Below are 19,676 nucleotides of genomic sequence, written 5' to 3'. Positions count from 1 at the left end.
ATTCATTATTGTATATTGTTCTTGTATCCTGTGATTTTGCTGATTTTTACATATTAGTGTTTAGGATAATTAAGGTTAGGATATAATCATGTTGCAAATAAGAATGGTTTTATTCTTTCCTTTTCAATAATCTCCATGCCTTTTCTTTCTTCCTTGCTTTATTGCACCAGTTAGGATTTTCAGCACAATGTTGAGAAGTGGTTGATAGTGCATACATCATTGCTTTTTTCCTGATCTTAAGAGAATAGTCTTCAGTTTGGGCTAGAGTTGCTTTATAGATGTTCACCATTAGTTTGAGGAAGTTCTCTATTTGTAGTTTGCTGGGACCTTTTATTCATGAATGGGAGTTGAATTTTTCAAATACTTTTTCCATCTATTGTAATGATCATTTTTAAAATCATTTAATCTGTTAATATGGTGAAATACATTGATTCTTTTGAATAGTAAACCAACCTTAAATTCTTGGGATAAACCGCATTTAGTCATTATGTATTTTTCCTTTTTATATATTGCTGGGTTCTATTTAGTGGTTTTTTTGTTAATGATTGTTGTGTTTATTTTTGTGATAATTACTGGTTTATAGTTTTCTTGACTTGTCTTTGTATGCTTTTGCCATCAGTATAATCCTGTCCATATAAAATGGGTTAGGAAGCATCCCCACCTCTCCTCTTTTCTGAAAGAGACTTTCTTTTTTTCTTTTTTTTTTATTTTAAAGATTTTATTTATTTATTCATGAGAGATACATGAATCTCTCAGAGAGAGAGAGAGAGAGACAGAAGCAGAGGGAGAAGCAGGCTCCATACAAGGAGCCTGATGTGGGACTCGATCCCTGGTCTCCAGGATCATGCCCTGGGCCAAAGGCAGGAGCTAAACCGCTGAGCCACCCAGGGATCCCCTGAAAGAGACTTTCTTGAAATGGCTCATAGAATTCTCCAGTGATCTTGGAGATTTCTCTGTGGGAAGACTTTTAGTTAGGAATTTAGTATATTTAATAAATGTAGGACTATTCAGGTGTTACATTTTCTTTGATATCTGTTTTGGTAATTAGCGTCTTTTAAGGAATTGGAGCATTTAATGTATAGTTTTAATTGTCGACTTGAGGGGCATAGTACAACCTTAACTATTCCTTAACTCTAGAGTCTCTAGTGTTATTTTCTCTTTTTTTCCCCTGGTATTGGCAAATTGTGGTTTCTCTCTTTCTTCATTGTCTACACAAAGGTTTGTCAATTTCATTGATTTCCCCCTCCCCAAAGAATCAAATTTTGCTTGTTTATCATTTTATTGATTTCACCTCTTTGCTTTATTTCCTTCTTTTACTTTGGTTTTAATGTATACTTTTTATTTTTTATTTTATTTATTTATTTATTTTTAAATTTTTATTTATTTATGATAGTCACAGAGAGAGAGAGAGAGAGGCAGAGACGTAGGCAGAGGGAGAAGCAGGCTCCATGCACCGGGAGCCTGACGTGGGACTCGATCCCGGGTCTCCAGGCTCGCGCCCTGGGCCAAAAAGGCAGGCACCAAACGGCTGCGCCACCCAGGGATCCCTAATGTATACTTTTTTAAAAAAGATTTTGTTTATTCCTGAGAGACACAGAGAGAAAGGCAGAGACACAGGCAGAGGGACTTGATCCCAGGACGTTGGGGTCACGACCTGAGCCAAAGGCAGACCCTCAACCATTGAGTCACTCAGGCATCCCTACTTTGGTTTTAATGTATACTTTTTCTAGCTTCTTGTGGTGGAAGCTTAATTTCTTTTAAGCCTTTTTGTTTACTGTTTGTATCTTTGTGTTTTGCTTTACTGATTTTTTTTTTTATGTGTTTCTATGTAGTGTAATCTTTTTTCCATTTTTTTTTCTTTTAAATTTTGACTGGTAATGTTTTACAAGAGTTTTCAAACTTTATGTAGTAATAACATTAGTCCTTTTGTCTTTTATGTAAACTTTATTATTTTTTATTATTTCTATTTTTATTTTGATTTTTTTTAAGATTTTATTTATTCATGAAAGACAGAGAGAGAGAGGCAGGGACACAGGTAGAGGGAGAAGCAGGCTCCATGCAGGGTGCCCGACGTGGGACTCGATCCCAGGACTCCAGGATCACGCCCTGGGCCAAAGGCAGGCGCCTAACCGCTGAGCCACCCAGGGATTCCCTTATGTCAATTTTAGAAAATCTTCCAGCAAAGCAAGATTTTTTTTTTTATTCACTTGTATGTTTTTGTAATTGTTTTATTTATTTTAAAAGTATTTATTTATTTATCTTAGAGAAAGAGAGCTTGAGAGCATGCGCACAAGTTGAGGGAGGGGCAGAGAGAGAGAATTTTCAGGCAGATTCCCCACTGAGTGTAGAACCTGGCCCTGAGAGGCTTGATCTCATGACTCATGAGATCATGACCTGAGCTGTAAACAAGAGGTGGATGCTTAACCCTCTGAGCCACCCAGGCACCCTTTGTTTTATTTTTAAAATCTGTAATTTGTAATTCATTTTGGGTATGGCATACTATGATATGGAGAACTGAGGATATATTTTTCTATATTATTATCCAGTTTTTCCCAACATTCTTCATCATATAATCTATTTTCTTTAAATGGCATTGTTTTAGTCTTTCTTCTTTTTTAGAAGTTTCTTAGCTATTTTTTTTTTTTTAAATTTATGATAGTCACACACAGAGAGAGAGAGAGAGGCAGAGACACAGGCAGAGGGAGAAGCAGGCTCCATGCACCGGGAGCCCAACGTGGGACTCGATCCCGGGTCTCCAGGATCGCGCCCTGGGCCAAAGGCAGGCGCCAAACCGCTGCGCCACCCAGGGATCCCCTCTTAGCTATTGTTATGGATATAAACTTGGTACATGAATGAATCATTCTCTCTTTCTCTCTTTTTTTAAAGATTTTATTTATTCCTAAGAGACACAGAGAGAGGCAGAGACATAGGCAGAGGGAGAAGCAGGCTCCCTGCGGGGAGCCTGATGTGGGACTCGATCCCGGGACCCCAGGATCACGCCCTGAGCCAAAGGCAGATGCTCAACCACTGAGCCACTCAGGCATTCTTCTCAAAATAATTCTATTCAAATGTAATTAATTGTTACAGTTATACAATAGATATTCACAGAATGAATGTTATCTGCATTTAGTTTGTTATGGGGGAGAAATGATTTCACTAACTGTTAATGATCATTTTGAGAATTCCCTATCCTCTAATATTGTAAATGTTCTCTATTGTCTTTATGACAGTATTTATTTTTCCCCAGCTTCATTGAGATGTAATTTATGTGGATTAAAATTAGCCTGTTTTTAGTGTGCAGTTTGAATTTGGTTATTAGTTTTCTACAATCATGTAACCAGCACCACAATCAAGATACAGAAATTCTACCATTCTGAAGAGTCTTCTTGTACACCTTTGCCCATAAGCAGGGGACCTCTGCCCTGAAGCAGCCACCTCAGTACTTTTTTTTTTAACTGTTAGTGGTTTTTAGTATATTGACAAGAGTTGTGTAATCTTCACCACAATCTAATTTTAGAACATTTCTATCACCCCAGAAAGAAATAGATATCTGTTTAAAGTCACTCCCTCAGGGCTTCCAGGTGGTTCAGTTGGCTAAATGTCTGCCTTTGGTTGGGTCATGATCCTAGGATTCTGGATTGAGCCCCATGTCAGGCTCCCTGCTTAGTGGGGAATCTACTTTTTCCTTCTCCTTCTATTCTTCCCCACAGTCATGCAGTCTCTCTCTCACACATAGCTTCTCAAATAAATAAGATCTTTAAAAAAAATAAAGTCACTCCATCTTCCCACTTTTAGCCCCCGTAACCACTAGTCTACTTTATGTCTCTGTAGATCTGCTTTTCCTGGCAAATAGAAACATGCAATATGTTGGATTATTCTGTGTCTGGCTTCTTTCATTGGACATAAACGTTACCAACTTTTGAGCATTTTTATGAAATTAAGTTTTTTTTAAAACAGGGAATGACTCTACTAATGATGGGGTCAGCAGATGCTCTTCCTGAGGAACCCTCAGCTAAAACTGTCTTTGTAGAAGACATGACAGAGGAACAGTTAGCATCTGCGGTAAGATATATTTGATTGCTACTTTTTGGAAGACATACAACATTTTATATATTTGATTGATAAAGTTACTAAGTTGCCTTTCAGAAAGTAGCATCTAAGTGTTTTTGAAGATTTGGGGCGCCTGGGTAGCTCAGTTGGTTAAGCATCTGACTCTTGATTTTGGTCTTAGGGTCTTAGGATCAAGCCCCATGGTGGACTCCACCTCTGAGAGGAGTCTGCTTGAGATTCCCTCCCTCTTCCTTTGCCCCTCCTTCATATATACTCTCTCTAAAATAAATACATAAATATTAAAAAAAAATTTTTGAAGATTTAATTGGTAATACCAAGATGTATGGTTTTGTGTATTTATTTTAAAGATTTTATTTATTTAGAGGGAGTACACCAGTGCACACTTGAGTAGGGGGAGGGGCAGAGAAGAGGGAGGGAGAGAATCTCCAGCAGGCTCCACACTTAGCTCCCCAAGATGTATGTTTTTAGAAGTAAAAGGTTTTATTTTTGAAATTGGCCTGAGGAATCCCTGTATAATTGGATAATTCAATTTAAAGTCAGTTAGTGTCTTTAATAAATCAGTGTCAGGCAGTGCTAACAGTGATATTTTATGGGAAAACAGGCTCAAAGAGGATAAATGGTTTAAATGCTGAGATGTTAAAATTCTTAAAACTTTATTTGTTGAAAATACAATTTATCCTGAATTGCAACATTGTTTTAGAAAACTGGTCAACACAAAGTTGTCATATGTTATGTTTTTTTTTTAACCATCCAGCATTTGTAGTATTATTTTCTTTTTTTGAAGTGTTTCTACATATACTTTGTTATCCCATTCTAATGATAAGCCTTCAAAGAGGGGCAAGAGTGATATGATTGTTCTTTTATTATTCTCGAGGAGAGAATTAAAACACAAGAATGTTTGTCAACGTAATGCAAGTACATATTTTTATTAGGGATAAAAAACATTGTTACTTTCGGGTGAAGTTGGAGTATAAATTGGTATGAGTTGGTAAATTGTACTTCAAAGTATGAACTCTAGTGATTTTTATATATGCTATGTCATTTTATAAAAATGAGTTAATCTTTGTCCTTATCAGATGGAATTACCATGTGGATTGACAAACCTTGGTAACACTTGTTACATGAATGCTACAGTTCAGTGTATTCGTTCTGTGCCTGAACTCAAAGATGCCCTTAAAAGGTAAGATACACGAGAAATGTTGTGAGTCTCCCCTTGGGTAGGGGAGGTTCACATTTGGATGAATAGTGTTTTGTTTATAATTATGTGTATAATTTTTTAGCAACTTTACTGAGATATTTATTATATAATTCATCCATTTATAGTATTCAGTTGAATGGTCTTTGTTATATTCACAAGATTTTACAACCATCACCACAGTCTAATTTTAGATTCTTTTCTTCCTCTTGATAAGAAACCTTATATTCACGAGCAGTCATTCATTTTCATCTCCAGTTCTAGACAGCCATTTATCTACTTTCTGACCTATCGATATGCCTATTCTGGACATTTCATATAAGTGGAATCATACAGTGGTTATTTTTTGTGACTCGTTTCTTTTACTTGGCATAATATTTTTTGGGTTTATTCACGTTTATTCATTTATTCTTATTCTAAGGAGAACTCTTTCATGTTTTAGAGTTACTTCTCTGAGTTTTGCATGAGCAGAGGATATTTCATCCTGTTGATTCAGTTTTCTTGAAACCAGATGAAGTTTTTTTTTTTTAAGATTTTATTTATTCACGAGAGATACAGAGAGAGGTGGAGACATAGGTGGAGGGAGAAGCAGGCTCCCTGTGGGGAGCCCAATACGGGACTCAATCTCGGGACCTTGGGATCATGACCTGAGCCAAAGGCAGACGCTCAACCACTGAGCCACCCAGGCATCCCCAGATGAAGTATTTTTTGAACGATAAGTTTTTACAAGAAGATGGAAATCCTTGTACTTAACTAACTTAATACAAGAGGACATGGATGGGGTTGATGTCTTTGGAAAAATGGTATTAACTGATGAAATAGTGAAAGAAGAGAGGAAAATTTCCATGGAAGGTGTTCTACAACTGATGATTCTAAAGCTCATCCTTAAATACTTAAGAATTTTTATTTGGCAGTTTCTGGAGAGTGGGATGTATGTTGTAAACGCCAGAGGGGAAATAGACTGGGTTAGCTGAAGAGGCAATGAGGGCCAAGAACCAGAGCTACAGGTAAAATCCAGTTTGCTTGGTGCTGCCCGATAGTGGAACCTCATGATAATGTAGGAGTTCTGAATTTAGAACTTCAAGTGAAAAGTGTATCTAATAAAAATTACTCTTAAATTCTATGAATTACTTACAAAAGACAGTATCTCATGACCGTATTTTTATCTTACTGGAGATTGGCAAGGCAATCTTGGTAAGTACCACATAGTTTTTTCATTAGCAATTGTTAGGTTGTTATTTTACTTGCATTTTCTTTTTTATAAAGATTTTATTCATTTATTCATGAGAGACACACTGAGAGAGGCAGAGACACAGGCAGAGGGAGAAGGAGGCTCCCTGTGGGGAGCCTGATGCGGAACTCAATCCTGGATTCCAGGATCATAACCCGAGCCAAAGGCAGATGCTTAACCATTGAGCCACCCAGATGTCCCTTTACTTGGATTTTCAAATTTATATGGGAATGATCTGTTCTTGATAGAACTAAACTATAAAATTGGTTGGACCAGCTTTTATTTTGGTATTTTAAATGTACATTTTCAGGATCCCTGGGTGGCGCAGTGGTTTAGCGCCTGCCTTTGGCCCAGGGTGCGATCCTGGAGACCCGGGATCGAATCCCACGTCGGGCTCCCGGTGCATGGAGCCTGCTTCTCCCTCTGCCTGTGTCTCTGCCTCTCTCTCTCTCTCTCTCTCTCTCTCCCTGTGTGACTATCTTAAATAAATAAAAATTAAAAAAAAAGATAAATGTACATTTTCTGTGTCTTTTAGAGTCAGTTTTGGTAACTTATGTTTTCCTGTGAATTTGTCCTTAGGTCTTTAAGATATGTTAGTGTAAAGAGTTATCTATTTTGGACCTGTATTTTCCCTCCATTTTCATTTCTTTTGAGATATATATATATACATATATATATATATATATATATATATATATATATACACATACACACACACATATATATATATATTTCCCCTTGATTATCTTGTCAGAGGTTTATACATTTTTTTTCTCAGAAATCAGCTATTAGATTTATTCAGTCACTTCTTCCCATTATCTGATTTCATCTTACTTTTGTTTGTATTAGTTTATTTCTGTTTTCCTTAGGCTGTTTCATTTTCTGATTTCTTAAGTTGTATGCTTAGATAATTTATTTGTTCTTGTGTAGTAATGAAAACATTTAGTTGTTTTTACCTTTATTCCCTGTTCATTAGATGAGGCTGTTCAGATGTTTTTTTTAAAGACTTTATTTATTTGATAGAGAGAGAGACCGAGCACAAGTAGGCAGAGTGGCAGGGAGAGGGAGAAGCAGCCTCCCTGCTGAACAGAGAGCATGATGCAGGGCTCAATCCCTGTGATCATGACCTGAGCCAAAGGCAGATGCTTAACCCACTGAACCATTCAGGCACCTATCTCCTCCTTTTACTTTCTAACAGTTTTTCTTTGTAAAGTTCAATTGTTAATGTTATTTAGCTTATTGGATTTTTTTTTTAAGCTCTATCCCAGGACCCTGGGATCATGACCTGAGCTGAAAGCAGATGCTTAACTGACTGAGCCACTTAGGTGTCCCAGATGTTTTTTTCTTAATTAGAATTAAATGTTTTCTTGGTATAATGAGAGTAATGAGAGTTTCTTATGGGGGGATAGTACTAAATTACTCATGATTTTCCTATTCTTAGTTACTTAAAAAAAAGATAATTCATTAGTGTAGCCTTTGCTGTAAATGTAGGAGTTACTCAGCAGTATTAACTGCAACTAGAAGTAAAATCAATAATAGCAGCAGTTGTGTCATAAAATACTTCACTGATGTTTTGGGATTCACTTTATTAGTACTTTATTTTAACTTCAAAAGTTCCTTTTACATAGTTGTAAACTGAGAGGGAAACTTATGATTTTCACTTTTTATTTATTTTATTTTATTTATTTTATTTATTTTAAGATTTTATTTATTTATTCATGAGAGACACAGAGAGAGAGGCAGAGACACAGGCAGAGGGAGAAGCAGACTCTATGCAGGGAGCCTGATGTGGGACTCGATCCTGGGTCTCCAGGATCACGCCCTGGGCTGGAGGCAGGCGCTAAACCGCTGAGCCATCCAGGCTGCCCTGATTTTCACTTTTTAAAAACATATGTGGGCAGTCCGGGTGGCTCAACAGTTTGGCACTGCCTTCGGCCCGGCACCTGGTCCTGGGGACCCAGGATCGGGTCCCACGTCAGGCTCCCTGCATGGAGCCTGCTTCTCCCTCTGCCTGTATTTCTGCCTCTCTGTCTCTCTGTATGTCTCTCATGAATAAATAAATAAATCTAAAAAAAATAAATAAATAAAAGAACATATGTAATTTAGACATTATGAATTGTGTATTGAAAAATTTAAAAAGACTTGAGTTACAGCAGTTTCCAAAACATCTAAAAAAAGAAACAGAACTTTTTAATTAGATATATTTTAATATGTTTTCTTGACCTCTTTCATTCTATTTACATAACCCAGAGGTTTTTTTTTATATTGAAATATTTACATCTAGTAAATATCAAATATCTGTCTGTATTTGGTGTGATCAGTTTTGATAAAGCAAATTCTCTGTAACCCATTTTACAAAGTATAGAACTTTTCCCTTATCCCAGGAAGTTTTTGTACTCGTACCTTTTTCCAGTCTTCATATCCTGTACCACCCAGCTCTGTAAGCAACTACTTGTCTCATACTAGTTTTGTGCCTTCTGGAACTTAAATGTATAGAATCTAATTTATTTTTGGTTTGGCTTAGTTTCACTCAGCATAGTTTTTGAAGCTTATCCATGTTATTGATGGTATTGATAGTTTGGTTGTTCCACATTCTTGCCAGCCTTGATTGATAACCAATCTTTCTCATTTTATAGTCCCTCCAGTGTGTGTACAGTACATAAGTATAGTTTTAATCATAGTGAATAGGCAGTCATTTTCCTGCCTCCCAATGTTTGATATTATCTGAATGATAATTTCTGATCCAGTGTCATAAGACATTGTATGAGTGAATACTAAAGTTTATTTCATTTGAATGGCCAGTCCTTTGTGCTGTTGTAAATTAAATGAGAATTATAAATTGAAAGTGAATGTAGAAATCCCTTAATAGAAACACTGCAGTTTATAAGTAAATAGACTGACTTGAAAATTAAGTGACTTTTCTTTTTTAAAGATTTTATTTATTTATTCATGAGAGACACAGAGAGAAAGAGAGGCAGAGACACAGGCAGAGGGAGAAGCAGGCTCTTTACAGGGAGCTTGATGTGGGACTCGATCCCCAAACTGGAATCATGCCATGAGCCAAAGGCAGATGCTCAACTGCTGAGCCACCCCGGCATCCCTTAAGTGACTTATTTAATGTTACATAGATGTTAATGCTGAATGTAGGTGTATTGGTTTTGATTTATGGTTTTTGATCTAATGTTTTTTTCTTATTTCTAAAAGTATATTTTATTTTCCTTGCAATAGTGGACATTAAAATGTGTACTTTCTTTCATATTTTCAGGAAATTTTTTTTTTTTATATTTTATTTATTTGAGTGAGAGCACAAGTTAGGGGGGCAGAGAGAGAGGAAGAAGCAGACTCCTTGTTGAGCAAGGAGCTGGATAGAGCTCAATCACAGGACCTTAGGCTCATGACCTGAGCCAAGGCAGACACTTAACCAATTGAGCCACCCAAATACCCCAGGAAATGTTTGTTTTTAAATAAGTTAGGAGAAAAAATTTAAAGTGGACTTCATTCATCTAAATTCTCTTTTTTTTTAGTATCCCTTTTTTTGCCTATAGAATGCTTAAAGGAACAAGACCAGAAGAGAAGAAAATAGAAAGATGGGAACAACTCTGATAAAGTTGCCTTTGAGGGTGTCATAATAAGCTCTTTTGACTAGTTTCTTCCCTTTTGTGTTTCAGAATGAATTGAATCCTATTTAATTCTCCCTTAATGTTCCCAGGTATGCAGGTGCCTTGAGAGCTTCAGGGGAAATGGCTTCAGCACAGTATATTACTGCAGGTCTGTATCTTAAATATATTCCTTTTCAATAGGATGATGTAGTATTCAATAAATGTTATTTTTCACTCTAGTTTTTTTAGTAGCTTTCAGTTTACAAAACATGTTTTGTAAAACATCTCATTAAAATTGGAGTATTTATACTTAATGTTAAACAACTTAGGGCTTATTTTATTATCCAAATTATAAACCAGTGATGTCTGTCTTTTCTGAAAAATAGTCTGGATTTTTTTGGGTTAATTTTGGCTTTAGGTTCTATTAGTAAAATATATATTTGGGGATATCCAGAGATAAGTTTTATTGTAGTTGATGCAGTCATTGTAAGAGAGTCTTAGTGGTGTTAGTGTAAGGAAATCATGCATGATTGAGGAGAAACAATTTCTTTTTTTAAAGATTTTATTTATTTATTCATGAGAGAGAGAGAGAGAGAGGCAGAGACACAGGCAGAGGGAGAAGCAGGCTCCACGCAGGGAGCCCAATGTGGGACCCGATCCCGGGACTCCAGGATCACGCCCTGGACCAAAGGCAGGCACCAAACCGCTGAGCCACCCAGGGATCCCGAGAAACAAATTCTTAAAGGATAGAAATAACTTCTTTCTTTGTTACATGAGACCATGTATTCTGTCTGCATTCATTCTGGGACAGTTTTACAAATGAATACACTTAAATCATTGGGTTAGGTCAATAAGGTATGTTTATAGCCATGCCTTTTTTTTTTTTTTTTTGATAACACCTTTATTGAGATATAATTTACATCCCATACAATTTAGCCATCTAAAGTGTGCAGCTCATTGTCTTTTAGTATATGCAGAGTTGTGTAGCAACTGGTGGTGACTATAGTCCATTTTAGAATGTTTTCATCCACTTGGAAAAGAAACTGTGACTTTTACTTATTTTTTCTATTTTTTATTTATTTTTTAATTTTTAAATTTATTTATGATAGTCACACAGAGAGAGAGAGAGAGAGAGAGAGAGAGGCAGAGACATAGGCAGAGGGAGAAGCAGGCTCCATGCACCGGGAGCCCGATGTGGGATTTGATCCCGGGTCTCCAGGATCACGCCCTGGGCCAAAGGCAGGTGCTAAACCGCTGCGCCACCCAGGGATCCCGAAACTGTGACTTTTAGCACTCAGCCTGTTTCTCCCCTCTCCCCCGCACCCCAGCACCATTCTCAGCCCTATGCAACCACTGATCTACTGTCAGTCTCAATATATTTGTTTATTTGAGACTTTTGACATAAATGGAACAGTATGTAGTCTCTTTTGACTGGCTTCTTTCATTTAGAATATTTTCAAAGTTCATTCACATTGTAGTATGTATTAGTACTTTTATTCTTTTTTATTACTGAATAAGATTCTTTTATAGGGATATATCCTATTCCATTTGTCCTTTCATCCTGATAGACATTTGGGTGGTTTCCATTTTTTGACTATTAAAAATATTGCTGAAAACTTGTGCAAGCATTTCTGTGGATATAATGTTGTTAAATCTCTTGCGTATGTATCTGGGATTGGGATTTCTGGGTCATATGGTAACTATATTTAACCTTTTGAAGAACTGCCAGACTGTTTTACAAAGCAGTTGGCATCATTTTCTGTTTCTTCCATGAATGAGGGTTCCAGTTTCTCTGTATCCTTCATAATACTCTGTATTGTTTGTCTTTGATTATAGCCAGCCTAGGGGTGTGAAGTGGTATCTCATTGTGGTCAGCTGTTAATTTGTAATACTATAAACAGTAGATTTCTTTGTGTCACTTGGATTAGAGATTGTCCTTTGGCTTTTTTTTTTTCCTGAAAGTAGATTTATTTGCTGAAATGAAGTTTTTTTTTTTTTTTTTTAATTTTTTTTTTATTTATTTATGATAGTCACAGAGAGAGAGAGAGAGGCAGAGACATAGGCAGAGAGAGAAGCAGGCTCCATGCACCGGGAGCCTGATGTGGGATTCGATCCTGGGTCTCCAGGATCGCGCCCTGGGCCAAAGGCAGGCGCCAAACCGCTGCGCCACCCAGGGATCCCTGAAATGAAGTTTTTAATGAGAAAAGTATGATGCCTTATATCTAGTTTACTTGATTCCTTGTATCTAAGAGTAATTGGAATTTCAGCAACTTCTCCGGTATCCTATGAGCCTTGTAGTATTAAAGGGATGAAAGATACTGTCTTCATTTTTAAATTTTATTTTGTGCTAAATTTAAATTTAGTGCAAAGAATAGATCCAAGAATTCACCAGTTATTAACTTTTTGTCACATCTGATATATCATTCTCTATAACCATGTTCTTTTTTTTCTGAACCACTTGAGAGTATAGGTATTCATTATTCCTGAATACTTCAGTCTGTATTTCCCAAGAATAAGGACATTTATAACCATAAGACAGTTACCATTTTTCAAAATCTAGGCGTTTCACATGGATAAAGTACTCTAAAATATAAACTACTTAAATTTTGGCAAATTAACCCAATATTGCCCATTATAAAGTTGTTTTTCTTTTTTGCTTTGAAAGGCAGTTTAGAATCACCTATTGGATGTAGTTGTCATATCCTACTGGTCTATTTTATTTTATTTTATTTATTTTATTTTATTTTATTATTTTTTTTTAAAGATTTATTTATTTATTCAGTCAGAGAGAGCGAGAGAGAGGCAGAGACACAGGCAGAGGGAGAAGCAGGCTCCATGCAGGAAGCCCAACGCGGGACTCGATCCTGGGTCTCCAGGATCACACCCTGGGCTGCAGGCGGCGCTAAACCCCTGCGCCACCAGGGCTGCCCTACTGGTCTCTTTTAATGCACAGTGCACTTTTGACCCTTCTCTTTCAAACTAATGAAATACTTTGAGATGCTCTGTTTATGGTATATGTTAAATCTTAAGTCATTTTTTATTTTGAGTAATGTGTACCTTTTTAAAGTGTTATAATAATTGAGGTTTTTTAATTTTATTAATTTATTTTATTAAAAAGGTTTTATTTATTCATGAGAAACACACAGAGAGAGGCAGAGACATAGGCAGAGGGAGAAGCAGGCTTCCTCTGGGGAACCTGATGTGGGACTTGATTCCGGGATCACACCCTGAGCCATAGGCAACCACAGCCACCCAGGAATGGCTAGGCTTTTTTATTTTAAAAAATATTATATTGGTAGTGATACCTTAATCTTGGCTGTCCATCCAAAAAATATTTTTAAACACCATGTTTAGTTGTCTTATTTGGGAACATTTTATTAAGCAATGGCTTTGTGCTGAGATGTATTATTTGCTGGGCTTCAGTTTGTGTAATAATGGTAGATAACATTTCACGTATTAGTTAACAAAACATGTCCAGATAGGCTAGACTAGAATCTGCTGTACATGAAGTAAGGGCCAGGTGTGATAGCTAAGAAGTCAGCAGAAGAAAAGTATTCTTAACTTCCCAGAGGAGGGCTCAGTCCATGACCATGAGATTTATGAAGGTGAAAGAGGATAGTGGAGGAAAGATTTTGAAGAAGGCAGATTAGTTTTGGGTTTTAGCTATTTGTATAGTCAGGAAGTATGTTTAACAGATTTTTAAAATTTAGGAGTTGAATAAATGGGAACCATGTACAAGCTTAAAGGGAAGTGGGTTGAGAGTATGACCTGATGGCCTGATAATGGCTTAGTACCAGAACAGTAACATTAGCCTGTTTGATCCCTAGACAGAGGTTATGTGTTCTCTGTACTGAATGAATATGCTCTGCTTTGTTTGGAAAGACAAAGGTTGGCAAGAAGAGAGAGACTAAGGGGCAGGGCTTAGAAGTTGTTTATAGTTAGTGATTACATTATAAAGTGTGGTCAGTTCTTCAGATTTAAAAACAAATCTTTTTCTTATTGGGAATTTGACAACTACAAAAGGAGTAGATATATTTAAAAATACAACTCAGCAGTTTTTTGTTTGTATTAATCTAGAATTAATTTACAGTAACATGTATTAAATACGTCACTGTTTTATGAAAGCAATGTTTGCTTTGTTTTTCAGCCCTTAGAGATTTGTTTGATTCCATGGATAAGACTTCTTCTAGTATTCCACCTATTATTCTACTGCAGTTTTTGCACATGGCTTTTCCACAGTTTGCGGAGAAGGGTGAACAAGGACAATATCTTCAACAGGTAAACAGGGCAAGATTCTGTGGTTTTCATTTTGTAAATGTAAAACTTGGGTGTTGTACACTTACCATGTTTATTTGTATTTCCAAACATTTTGCATTTATCAGTCCTCTCTAGTTCACAACATCATTATCTTTTGCCTGAAGTGGTCTGTTAGCTATCATCTTGCTTCTGCTTTTGTCCTTCTTCAATCTCCACACAGCCTCCAGAGTCCTTTATAAAATGAATATAGGATTATGTTGGTCCCTTGTTCATTACTTCCTAGTGATTTTTCTATCCCACTTCTGAATAATCTAGCTCCTGGCTCCCTCTCTGAGCCTAACATGTGCCATTCTCCCCTGTTGCTTATTTCTTTGGCTTGCACATACACTGGCTTTCTGGTTATTTTTTAAGCCCTCCAGTATCCTCTTTCTGTAGGGTCTTTCTTTCCTCTTATGTCTTTGCCTCTCAGATAAGTTCATGGCTTGCTTCCTCCCTTCATTCAGGTCTCATGGCTCAAATGTCAAGGCATCAGAGTAGATGATTATTGAAATCACACACTTCCTTTCCCCTCATCACTTTCTACTCCCATATTGCTTTTTTTAAATTCATAACTCTTTAAGTGAATTTATGGTACATTTTGTTTATGTCCCCATTGAGAACTTTTTCTGTTTTAGTCGCTGCCTTGTTTGTGTCTAAAGCAGTGTTTAGCATAAGGAGGAGCTTAGTGAACATCTCTTGAATGAATATTCTGGAATTCCTCATTGTTTTGAAGATCCTGTGATATCTAATTTGACTTAATATTTTTAAATTAAAAAAGAGCTTTCTTCTCCTTTCCTAAGGGAACGGTAATTCTTTTAGAAGGATTTTGTAGACAAAATAGTATCACAGCCAGGATTATTTACTTTGGCATTTTTAAATTACAGGATGCTAATGAATGTTGGATACAAATGATGCGAGTATTGCAACAGAAATTGGAAGCCATAGAGGATGATTCTGTTAAAGAGGTAATTGAAACGTATTTGTGATTATAGCTTGATAATTACACTCCCATGAGCCCAAACACTTGAAATTAATTCATCCTAATAGATAGACATGTACTTGTATACTTTAGGTGCTCAATTTGTAGTTGGAATTTGAAAGCTTACACTTGACACTTGAATTCAGTGTATTATTTATTAAACTTCATATTATTGAGCATCTGTAGTCTTTTGGTAATGTTTTTTGAACAGTAGAAGTATCTTACAGAAATTGATTATATTTTAAAAAGCTTAAATAATGTATTTACTAAACCTGGACTGTGTGGGGAAAGTATACATTAGTATCTATATAAAGTAAGTTGGAATTTTTATTTCATTTTAATTTTTGCAGACAGATTCTTCATCTGCATCAGCAGTGACACCATCTAAAAAGAAAAGTTTAATTGATCAGTTCTTCGGAGTTGAGTTTGAAACTACGTATCCTTATGAGCCAAAATTTGTTGAGACTGTACTGATAACTTACTAAAGTGCATTGGTAGCAATAGCATTATTGACTGATTGGAGTGGTGGGTGGAGTATGTAGAAAAATTCTTCAGAGGCTTTTATGCCTAAAAGATGTAATGAAACTTGGAAAAATACATCAGAGTAATCCTAAAGGTTAGGATTATGTTATTTTGTTGGATTGAAGGATATTCATTATTTTTTTCTTAAGAATATCTTTAGCACAGTCAACCTCATTAACACTTAATAGGGAATCAATTTTTAATTGTATGAAACAGAGTGTATCAGCCAGATGATACACATGAGATTGAACCAATTCATAAAATGTGAATTCAAGAATTCAGGGAAGGACTATCTTCTAGGTCATGAATAGAAACTTTTAAAGATTACTGTTTATGTATCTTTCATTAAAACCATTTTAAGGGGGCGCCTGGGTGGCTCAGTAGTTGAGACCTGCCTTTGGCTCAGGTTGTGATCCCGGGGTCCTGGGATCGACTTCCACATCAGGTTCCCCTGCAGGAAGCCTGCTTCTCCCTCTGCCTATGTCTCTCTCCACTGTGTCTCTAATGAAAAGGTAAATAAAACCTTAAAAAAACAAAAGAAAAAAACCCAAAAACCATTTTAAGACTGTATAAGTACCAACTTATATTTGTTTAGAGTTTATCCTTTTATTGCTTTTATTTTTCATTACTAATATTGTTGGTAAGTGCATGAAGCACTTTAAAGTATGTTGAAACAAATCTGGGAAACCAAAATGTTTTAAACACCAATGAATGATGCTATTGATTTTTTTTTTAATTCCAGTATAGTTAGTATGCGGTATTACATTAGTTTCAGATGTACAATATAGTGGTTCAGCAGTTCCATACATTACTCAGTGCTCTCATAGTAAGTGTACTCTTAATCCCCATCACCTATTTCACCCATACCCTCACCTACCTTCTTCATTCTTGTTGAGAATGAAATCATATGGTATTCATCTTTGTCTGACTTATTAGCATTTTACATCTCTGATCTGCCCATCTTTTTGAAAATGGTAAGATTTCATTCTTTTTTATGGCTGAGTAATACTCCATTTTATATACCCCCCCCCACATTTTCTTTATCCATTCATCTTTTGATGGACACTTGAGTTGCTTCTGTAATTTGGCTTTCGTAAATAAGGCTGCAGTACACATAGGGGTACATCGGTCTTTTCATACTAGTGTTTTCATATTCTTTGGGTAAATACCCAGTGGTGGAATTACTAGATCTGGATCATATGATACTCCCATTTTTAATTTTTTAATGAACCTCCAATACTGTTTTCTATAGTGGCTGTACCAGGTTGCATTCCTACCCACAGTGCATGAGGGTTTCTTTTTCTCCTATATCCTTGCCAACACTTGAATTTTTTTTTTTCTCCAAGAGAGGGAGAGAGAGGTGAAAGTAGGGGATAGGGAGAGGGAGAATCTTGAACAGGCTCCATCCCCAGTGCAGAGCCCAATGTGGGGCTCGATCTCACAACTCTGAGATTATGACCTGGGCTGAAATCAAGAGTCGGACGCTTAACAAAACACCCACGTGCTCCAACACTTGTTTGTGTTTTTGATGGATGTGAGGTGGTGATGTGGTTTTGATGTGTATTTCCATGATGATGAGTACTGTTTAGGATCTTTTCATGTGTTAGCCTTCTATACGTCATCTTTGGAGAAATGTCTATTCTATTTATGTCTTTTGCCCATTTTTAAATTGGACTATTTTTTGTTGTATAAGTTCTTTGTATATTTTGGATACTAACCGTTTATTAGATATCATTTGCAAATATTGATACTATTTTAATGGCATGAGGATAATTTATTATATTCAACATATAATTTATTATAACAAATTGATTGCCTGTTAGTATATTCCTTATCTTATTTCCTAAAGCATGAAATGTACAGAATCCGAAGAAGAAGAGGTTACTAAAGGAAAGGAAAATCAGCTTCAGCTTAGCTGTTTTATCAATCAAGAAGTCAAGTATCTTTTTACAGGACTTAAATTGGTAAGATCAGTTACAGTTGATCCTCATTATAAATGGATTCTGTGTTTGCAGGTGCACCTACTTGCTAAAATTTATTTCTAACTCTAACATCAGTACTTGTGGCACTTTCGTGGTTATTTGTAGACATGCTCCAAGTGGCAAAAATTTTGAGTAGCTGAGCACAGTCTCCCCTGAGGTCCAAAGAGGTGATGCTCTGCTTTGTTTCAGCTCATACTATAAACAAGTGTCCTTTTACAGTAATTTTAGTACCACAACTTTTTGCATTTTTGTGCTTTCTGTTGGTGATTTGCTGTTTAAAATGGCCTTCAGCCATAGTGCTGAAGTGCCATCTCATGTTCTAAGCCCAAGAAGGCTGTGTGTGAATGTTTATTAGAAAAGCCTTAAGGAGAAAATGTTTGTTAGATAAAGCTTCATTCAGGGATGATTTATAATGTAGTTGTCTGAAGACGATGTTAGTGAATTGTCATTAAATAGAAACACCTGTAACACAAGGTTGTGTATTGATAGGTCATCAAAAATGTTGTGACCAGAGGCATGCAGGAGGCCTCTAAGGGTATTATAATGAAGATGTATTAGTAGTGACAAGGTATAAACTGTAATTATACTATGTAAATCAGGCCATGTAGGCCCTCTGCCTTTGCACCAGCATTGCAGTGGAGGCCCTAGAATGTAGTGACTTCATTCTTTGTGGCAGAGGTAGGTCTAGAACTTGATACTCTAATTAGTACTCTTTCCCCGTTTTCATACTACAGAATGCACTCTAATGAGCAGATTGATAAAATATAACAGTTCTGCTTGCTAATTAAGTACTTGATATGGAAATATATACATGTCTTAAAGGACAGGCAATGAATTGGGGCAGGGATTGCATTGATAAACAAGATAACTTGTCATCAGAGAGTTCCCATCTACTGTTTGAGATAAGATCAGTAAAAGGAGAGGTTGGTAAATGCAGACGTAAGAGACAAATAGAAAGTACTATTCTCTGCCCTCTGATACTGAGGCATACTACTTTTAAGAGAAGTTCATTTTAAAAGCTTACAAATAATAGCTCACCACTAATAGTCCTGAAAAAATTATGATGTGCAAGTTTCAGGGCATCAAAACATGAAGTATTAAATGTAATCGGAGAGTGTAGAATGGAATGTTTTGGCAGGGACTCTCCAGTATGATATTTTTCTTCATAATTTTGTAAAATTCTAGAAAAACTAAATATACCACTTCTAGTGGTAGTGGATTGGCAGTAACACCTATAGCTTACTTGATGAGTAATATCACACCAGATATGCATTCTTGAAAAGCATGTTTTTATGAGATATTGTATTGTCTTGCCCGTTTTTAGGTGCTTTATCATCATTATCATTTATCATCATCATTTGTTCTGAATATTCTAGAGTAATTTGGCTCCATATTTCTTTACCTTTTTGCTGCCAAACAGACGATTAAATGTTAAAAACTACATGGTGATTCCTTTTATAATGTGATTAGTAATATTTAAAAAATTAAAGAAATTGTATTAAGTAACATGCTTATAGTGAACATTAACAGTAAATTTTTATTTCTAATTTCTTATGTATTCTTACAAAGCACAGCACATTAGTAGTACTTTCTTTTGATATTAGAAATAGTAGCTAATGTTTATTGAATATAGAATATATGCCCAATGGTTGTCCATGTTTTTTACACATACTTACTTACATACTTCTAACAATAGCACTATGATTGCAGTTATTATCATTATCATTTCCATATGATGCCCAGAGGGGATAATTGTCTCCCTGAGTGTTGCACATGCTGTAAAAAATGGAAAGGCAGACAT

The 19,676-nt window shown here is 36.1% G+C and overlaps 1 protein-coding gene across 2 annotated transcripts in view; it reads left to right on the top strand.

Annotated features, from left to right (window-relative positions):
- Positions 1 to 19,676, top strand: part of USP14 (ubiquitin specific peptidase 14) — a 44,634-nt gene that overhangs the window by 16,873 nt on the left and 8,085 nt on the right. The window contains exons 4-10 of one of the 2 annotated variants that reach the window (XM_077900207.1): positions 3,958 to 4,062; positions 5,148 to 5,251; positions 10,207 to 10,265; positions 14,244 to 14,374; positions 15,277 to 15,357; positions 15,722 to 15,807; positions 17,743 to 17,857. In XM_077900207.1, coding sequence (XP_077756333.1) covers positions 3,958 to 4,062; positions 5,148 to 5,251; positions 10,207 to 10,265; positions 14,244 to 14,374; positions 15,277 to 15,357; positions 15,722 to 15,807; positions 17,743 to 17,857 — 681 coding nt within the window. The remainder of the gene's footprint in view (positions 1 to 3,957; positions 4,063 to 5,147; positions 5,252 to 10,206; positions 10,266 to 14,243; positions 14,375 to 15,276; positions 15,358 to 15,721; positions 15,808 to 17,742; positions 17,858 to 19,676) is intronic. The other variant, XM_077900208.1, reaches the window with a different exon arrangement.

The sequence above is a fragment of the Canis aureus genome, chromosome 6, assembly GCF_053574225.1.
Source record: "Canis aureus isolate CA01 chromosome 6, VMU_Caureus_v.1.0, whole genome shotgun sequence".
NCBI classification, from domain to species: Eukaryota; Metazoa; Chordata; class Mammalia; order Carnivora; family Canidae; genus Canis; species Canis aureus.
The sequence above is the reverse complement of the archived record's forward strand: the minus strand, read 5'-3'. Positions and strand labels throughout refer to the sequence as shown.